The sequence below is a fragment of the Olea europaea genome, unplaced genomic scaffold (assembly GCF_002742605.1).
Source record: "Olea europaea var. sylvestris unplaced genomic scaffold, O_europaea_v1 scaffold1384, whole genome shotgun sequence".
NCBI lineage: Eukaryota > Viridiplantae > Streptophyta > Magnoliopsida > Lamiales > Oleaceae > Olea > Olea europaea.
Window position 1 is genome coordinate 67,576 of NW_019231356.1, and position 8,688 is coordinate 76,263.

General features: G+C 31.2%; 1 protein-coding gene across 1 annotated transcript; it reads right to left on the minus strand.

The window, feature by feature from the left end:
• Positions 1-1,024: 1,024 nt before the first annotated feature.
• On the minus strand, positions 1,025-4,387 carry LOC111375527 (UPF0481 protein At3g47200-like). The gene is made up of 2 exons (XM_022998366.1): positions 4,315-4,387; positions 1,025-2,680 (listed from the first exon to the last, which is right to left on the minus strand). The coding sequence occupies exons 1-2, from the start codon at positions 4,325-4,327 to the stop codon at positions 1,218-1,220; spliced, it is 1,476 nt and encodes a 491-aa protein (XP_022854134.1). The 5' UTR covers positions 4,328-4,387; the 3' UTR covers positions 1,025-1,217.
• Between the last annotated feature and the right edge of the window lie 4,301 nt (positions 4,388-8,688).

Sequence of the window (8,688 nt, forward strand, 5' to 3'; positions counted from 1 at the left end):
GTGAACAACTTTGCCCGTGAAGCCATGAATGAATGAATTGTGTAAAAGATTTTGAAGGGAAATAAAATAGGGACTCTATACGAGAAAGAAAAAATTCTTGCAACTTAGAACAGTCTGCTTGAAACTTGTGCATGGTTGATTTAGTAAATCTTGTCTTACAAGGATTTACAAGGGAAAACAGCCAAATATTTCTGCACTAGGCTCAGTGCAATAGCAAAAATTGCACCCAGAAAAGCCAAGATAGCCCAAGGCAGATAAATTGGTTGTGCATCCATTCAACAATCCATACTCGTCCTTTATTCATGCAGTGCTTTTCAATCTGCTACTTAGCATCTACATAAGTTCAAGGATCGGGCACCAGAAAATTTGCTATTATGTTAGAGTTGCACCAGTTGTTCATCACTACCTAAATTATTCAAGAAGAATTCCCTTCTTCCGGAGCTATTTAACATCCTCGGCGTGATCAATGAGTGAATCCATAAGCCTAATGTTTGACGTAATGCATAATTCAGAAGGGCCATGTGGACTAATTTCATAAGCTGCCAAGTTTAATAGCAAAGGTCTGAATCACCTTCTTCTGGTTCTGTTTCTGTATTATCTGAATTGTTAGTGTCTGTCTTTGTTAAGATGCAAATGAATTGAAGGACGAAGCAACCGTCAAGAATTGTCATTCTGATGAGTGATTCACGTCATAGATTTCAGTCGAGCCTTCTTCGTAGCATTCCCGAGCAATGTCAGCTACCTTCGCCACCTTTTTATTTAACTGTTTGACTGATACTTGATCAATACAGGCACGAACAAATTGCTGAGCATATGCGATTTTGAGTTTCTCCAGTGTTTTGTGCTTGGGATTTCTATGATGATAATGGTCTATGTAAACAACATGAGGATCATTACATTTCTTTTTGGATTCAATCTCACGCAATATTGATGTACACATACATGTTTGGATTTCGTGAATGTTTGGTAAAGTCTTTTGTAATTATAAAATTTTGAAGACTAGTTTATTTTTTTGTAATCGTCATTCATTTAGTATTTTGCAATATCATAAGTGCCAAAACGGGTTGGTCAACAGAACATCATACAATTATTGCACAAGCATACAATTAAAAACACAACAAAACGGAAACAATGGAAACAAACAGTAGAAGAGGGAACTTTTGCAACTGAAGAGCTTATTCGATAACATTGATTTAGGAAGTCTTGTCTTCTGAGGTTTAGCGCGGGTAAGCAGTGAAATATGTCTGTGCCATAGTAAGGGCAAGGACGAGAATTGCCCCTAGAAAAGCCAAGAGAGCCCAAGGACTCCTAAAATATTTGTGAATCCATTCAGCCATCCAGATATGTCCTTTATACTTGCAATGTTTATCAATTTTCAACCTAGCATCTGCATATGCACGAGGATCAGGTTCCAAATCATTAGCTATGTTGTTAAAGAGTTGTGCCAATTGTTCGTCACTGCCTAATTTGTTGATAAGGATTCTCTTCTTCCTGAGCTCTTTAACATCATCAGCATAATCAATGAGTGAATCAATTAGACAAATGAATGACGTAATGCGAAAATCAGAAGGGCCATTGGGACACATTTCATAAGCCGCTAAGTTTAATAGCAAAGGTCTTGTTAAATGATCAACCTTGAATGGAGGAATTGTAAGAGTGCCAAAAATATGGTAAGATATGAACTCTACATCAGTAAAACTTCCACTCTGACTTGGTTTGAAATAAATTCCTGCTGATTTGAGGTCGGTTACTGAACGAAATGATTCCTGGATATTTGATTCCCGGAAATTTGATTTTGATTCCTCGATAAATGTTACCAGGTTTTTGATTTCATGCACGAAAGGCTGGATGAGCTGTTCCCGCATTAGATGTAGAAGGTGAGGACTTGTGCTGAGCGCTTTTTCTAATTTCTGTTTCTTTTCGTCTTGATCTCTTTTAGAGCGTCCCATCATTTGTGCAAGAAATTTCTTCATAGGATTAGGGGATGAACGCTTAGGTGACACCATGGTGTAAAGTTCAAGGAATTCCATTATATATCTCTCTCCTCGACTTGGCGTTTCTGGAAACATAGATTTCATCAAAACTGTTAGTACTGGTAAAGGAATTTGATTCTCTAGCAAGAACAAGTCCCTCAACACAAGGTAGAAACTCTTTTCCAGTCGTGCATCTGCTTCGTTTTCTTCCCCAACTTCCACTTGGATAACAAATCCTACCCCAATCAACACAAAATGAACCACAAAGCAAGCATCAAGAAACATCATTCTGTTGAACAACTCATCATCATCAACTTTAATCGAGCCTTCCTCATAGCATTCACAGGCAATTTTATTCAGGTCTGCCACAACTTTATATAACTGTTCGACTGATGTACGACTAAAACGACACAATTTGTGCGCAATTGGAATTTTTAGCTTCTCGAATGCTTCGAACTCTGACTTTCCATGATGATAAGGGCCTATCGAAACTACGGAAGGATCAATACAACCTTCGTATGATTTACGCTTACGCAGATGTGATGGAGCCCTTTCTATTTGGGGTTTCTTTTTTGTTTTGTCAACATTATAATTCTCTATAGAAATCCACCACTCATCATCGGTAATTATGACGCTTGATTCTTGTGATTTTGTGCGTAAGATCTCAACCCTTCGGTTATCTTCTGTGGCTCCAACTGTCGTCATTCCTTGGATGTGAACACATATTATAAACAGTTTGTTTCATAAAATTTTATCAACTAATCAAACTTTAATTTTAAATCCACATTTTATTAATTTTTATTAAAAATTGGTTAGATTTTTATCAACAATTTTGTCAAACAATTCCTAAATTGGTCGACTGTTATGTGCTTTAAGGAAAAAATTTGAATAACATTAACTACTAGAACTAGGATACTTCTAGCAACTTTGCAAGAATTCCAAGCTACGCATCTATAGTGGTGGCCTGACTATAGAAGGGGACGTTTGTCTAAATTCTTACTTTTATGAGGGCCCCCAAAAAAATTATTGCATATAGTTCATAAAAAATTACAAATAAAATAAAGTTCAAATGCAATCAATCAATTCAATTCAATTGTCCAACTAGCAAGCATGTTACTATTTAATTAAACTATAAATGATGGGTTAGTTTGGTCTTTTTTGTAGAAATATTTAAAGATTAATTAAGTAGATATCTTAGATTAAATTAATAAGATTTCAAGCATAATAAATAAAAACCGTTTTAGAACACTTGGTAGAAACTTGTGATGACCTTAACGCATTTAGAGATGCTAAAATTTATCTTTTGACATTATAAATTTTGTGTTCTCATTTTACAAGATTATTTGGTACAATATATAGCAATTATTAATAGAGTAAGCAAAATGTTGTAAATTGAGGATATGTCTATTGATGATACTATTAGTCTTTCAAAAGCACATATTTTATTTTTTGAAATATATCGAGAAACTATATTTGAATCTGAAAAGACTATCGCCAAAGAAATCGCTGTATAAATGAAAGTTGAATAGACATTTTATGAAAAAAGTAATATTAATAGAAAGAAGCACTTGGATGAAATTTCAACGATGAGACAACACATTTGTATCTTACATATGTTGATCATAACCTTTTTTTTTTTTTTTTTCCTTTTAACTTAATGTAAGGTTTGAATAATTTCAAAAAATATGAGATTTTTGGATTTTTATTTGATTCTCAGAAAATTAAACACTATATATGATTATTCTTTGAAGTATTGGTTTCATAAGTTTGAAGATCATTGAAGTACGATAGAAATTCTGATATTACGGACAAGAGTTATTTTTTTAGCTGCAAACTTGATAAATTATATGTTAGAAGAGATTAAAAAGACAATTGAAATGCTATATTATATTAAGGACCACAATGGTTATTCTGACAACTAGGGTTATTCTAACGACAAGGGACTAATGCATGTTAAGATTTTGAGGACAAATGAACTCGCAAAGCTGTTACCAATTATCGTCATCCCAACTACCAGTAGGCCATTACATATTGAAGAATTTTATGCAAATAAATTAGAATTTTGCTGAGAATTGTTGCATATAGGGGATTACAATAATCAACTTGACAAGAATTTTGAAAAACTTTATTTCTATAGCCAATTCTCTCTTGAGAAATAATTTATGATTATTAAATGCAACAAAAGATTAGACAATATGCGATAACAATAAGTTGTAAACAGCATATATATTAACAATCAGACGTAATTAGAAACAATGTATAAGGTAGAGAAAAATGTAACAAACAAGAACATATTAAAGAAAAAAAATCCCTCAGGTGAGATGGGATGGAGTGGGGGTACCTTTTGGTCCCATCGAGGATAAGCAGCAAACTTATGTTTCCAAAAGACTTGGAAAATATAGTGTTTGCATAAGAAGCAAAAAGATGTTGTTTCATTGTAATAACATATGAAACATTTTCGTGTATTTATACATGTCAAAAGAAGGGAATATCTTAGAAAAACTTAATTTTGTAGAATCACTTTAGAAAACTTCCACTTGATTTTCAGTAAATTATAAGTATAGAATAATAGTAAATGGTACTGTTTATACATTTTAGAAAGAATTTTATCTTTTCAGCCATATAAATTATTTTATCTCTTTTTTTTATATTGTTTTTTCTCTTTTTCTTCTCTTCTCCATTTCAAGTGTGTAAACAAATAGTAAAAATTTTTATACTTGATTAAGATACATTGAGAAGTCGAGCAAGGTTACAAGTATCGAGCAATACTTTTAGAGCTATTTGGAAAATAATTTTTGAAAACTATTATTCTCTATAGCATTTTCAATCACGTATTTTATGGGACCCATACTTTTAGTTTTCTTGTAAAAATTATTTTCACTTGAAAAAATCTCTCCCAAATAAGCTTTCAATTTGACCACAAGCAAACAAAACATAAACTACAAAATAGTATTATGTGTATGAGCTTATACATTAATTTGATAACTAGCTAAATAGATTTCATGAAAAAAGAAAAAAAAAACTACTAATGGAAAATCATCGTACAAAAGTTAGCACTTTGAGTTTTAGTTGCATTACACATATTGCTTAAAAGAATTATAAACTTAATTTCTTGACGTGCTTTATTACGATATTAAAGTTAGACTTGAACAAGCAAAAATATTTAGGTGTATACGTTAAACCAAGTTATGTCACAAGTACGTACATGTTTCGAAAGATCTCTCTTAAAAACTCATTTTAATTTTACTATTTAACAATTTGATAATAAATCTTGTTTTCATTATGATTGACATCATATTGTATATTCTTTTACATATTTAAGATAAGAAGGTAAACAAAATAATATTAAATAAAATTGAAAGAAAAAAGAAAGTTGAAATCTTGATTATTATCATATGCATTCGAGTTTAATAGTGCACAATACATATTATTTATATAAATTTTTTTATGGTCTCCTCTATTCTTCTCTTTTTCGTGGGTAATTTACAAGTTAAAAACAAGTAGACCAAATAATTCATAAGTACAATGTAAGAGTATGCCAATCGTAGTGTTGTGTGTAGCAAGGATCTATGCTAAACAACTTTAACAAAGCTTAGAATTCTAGGAACAATCTTTTCACTATCACAAGTTTAGAATAATAACATGCTAAACACGAAGAATTATGAAACCCAACAAACACGCGAATGAAATTTGGGATATAAAAGAATGCAATTTTCATTTATTGAGTGCATGAATGTTATTATCAACGACTCAATTGAGACATGTTTAGTAAGGTGCAGTAAATAGTATTATAGATTATTAAAAAGAAAAAAAATTATAATATTGTCTATTATTATATAATCTTAATCAATATTGTATAACAAACATAACATTAGTAACAACATTCCATGAAATAATATGGTTGGATCTTCCTTCAACTTGTCAAGAAAAACACAATAGGATAACAAAAAAAATATAATGAACCGGATAAATAACGTGTAAAAAATTAAATTGAGGTGATTTAATAATGTATTTCCATATAAAAAGTAATTTTTTATAACAATTATGTGACGTTAAGAAAGAAAAATAAGTTGAAGTTTTGAGAGATTTCTATGTTTGTCAATAACAACCTGATTATCTCTTCTTCTTTTTTCACCTCTTTACGTGGTATTTATAAGGAGATGAAACAACTCATAAATTTAATGTAACATTATGTTGTAGTTTCACGTATAAATCCTAGTATTTCGTATGCATCACAAAGCAGCTATTTTGAACAACTTTATGCACATATCACAAGTTAAATATATTAAAATGCTAAACACGAGGTGTACTTAACTAAACCATATATAGCAATATCAAGTTTTTCGTTGTTGTCACTTATTTACTAATTCCATCAAGTTTGTCACATAAAAAAGTTTATAAGTGACAAAAATAATTGATGCTTCCAAAGAATGGGGAGCAAAATGAAGTTTCTTTAGAACTTTTGGTCCAAAAATAAACAACAAGGAAATATGAGCAAAAGTAAAAACCCCAGAAGCGGCATCGATAAATTCTCACTTAACATCTACACAGCTTCAGGGAATCTCATGTACAAAGGACACTTCATCTTCATGACAACCTTAATTTTACAGAATCGCCTTTGTCGCTTTAATAAATTATTAATTAACTTTGAGAAAATTATAAGATTAGAATTTCACGAATAAGCAAATCAGATTCATACATGCTTTGCTAAGCTTAAAAGTTGATAAAAATTATTTTTAAGTAATTTATACTTATTAAACATGTTTGGCAGAAGGTTGTTTATATCTAAAAACTGTAATATCTTTGGTCAACTACATCACGTATAAATACAAGAAGAATTTGAGTACAAGACATTATAACAAGATAATTAGTATCAAAATCTTTGCATGCACTACACAAGCCCAAGCCCGAGCTACAGCTTGTATGATTATCACAAATTACATATCCAAGTACGTATCCATCCATTTGTACAAGTAGTTAAATTTCTTTAGAAGATATATTTATCAAGAACTCCACTCTCTGTAAATACATATAAATATTTGGATAAGATTTTGAAACAATATCAAGTTGTTTGTCATGGAACAACATAAGATGTGCAGTTTTTAGGTGCATGCCTAGGAACCGAGATGTCCACAGAAGCTATGGCATCACATATCGATTGCCTATCTTTGGTACATGTGAAAAGTGGAAGATGATATCAGATTAATCTACCATTTTGTTGGAGAAAATAAGATATTAAACCACAATTGAAATAATTGATCGTAAGAACACAAGAACAACGTAATTTTACAGATATTGAGATTTTATTATAATATGGAGAAAGAATACAAAGATTATGTGTTTACAATGTTTCTAACTTCGTACTAAATTATAATGAAAAGCCAACTATATATAGGAAATAATTCAAGCTCTAAAAATAGAGTTGTAGATGAAATAGAATGTCTACAAATTTTATCTTGATCTCTTTAAGTCCAACACAAATTTGAACTTTCAATATGGCTTCCAAATAGAATTTTAACTAGAATTTGCCAAATAGACTTCAAATATGATTCCAAAAGTATTCCAAATAAAATTCCTCTTGATGTACATTTTAATTAAAACTATCAATTATCTTCAACAAAGAATTTGGGCCACACTCAAATTCTAACAATAAATCATTTTGTAATTTGAAATTGTGGGTTTTACTGAATGTGTGGATTAACAACTGCAACATTGCCAAGAGTTATGTGGTTATCGATAACTTCAATAATGTGCCTTAACTTAAGGAAATCTTCTTGATATTGGAGTTCAGTATCACTTTGGATCTAGAAAGAATTGCATATTGCCATGGAAGGTGCAATTGAAAGTTATTATAAAACTTTAATAGATTAGTTTTATTTTTTCGTAACATCATTCATTTAATATTTTGCAATATCATAAGAGGTGAACCGGGTTAGTAGGTTTTACTGGGAAAAAGGGAACCGTTCAAAAACAACGAAATGTCATACAATTATTGCACGACCACATAATGAGGTATACAATTAAAGAACACAGAAGAAAACCAAAACAATGGAAACAAATAGTAAAAGAACAAATGTGAGGTGGATCATTTTAAATCCACTTGGCACATCATTATTGGCCTTTTGGAAATGATTGTGCTAGTTAATGTATATTATGGACCATAGAATAAATTCAATATCCATTTCATAGTACAATAGATGAATTTGAATTCGAATGGTTTTGGATCTATAATTGTATGTGTACTCACTTTTTTTCATTGGACTTGGAGAGTTAAAAAATAGAGAGAAATATAGAGAGGAGCTAAGTGGGAGAGTTCATTTTTCGGTAATATTATTGGTTGCCTCTGACAGTTATCTCGATATATCCATTGCCATTCCTGTAGATGACAGTGCATTGAATTTGGTATGGCACAAATCTGAAGACACATTAGTGGTGAGGTTGAAGAAGATTTCAATCGGTTGGCTCAGGTTTTTACACTTGGGAGTTTATGTTTCTGCATTGTAGTTGTAATAATCATTTTACTCTACGTTATAATCTCCATAAATGGTATCAAAGCTTAATCTAGTGATGAAAAGTGTTAAAACAACATGAAATTTTGATTGGAAGTTGAAAGGGTTCAATTTTGTTCGAAAAAAGGTTACTGAAACCTTCAAATCCATATTTTGGTAAAACCACTAACCTTGTGCATGTGACGGCACGTAGAACCCGCATGCAG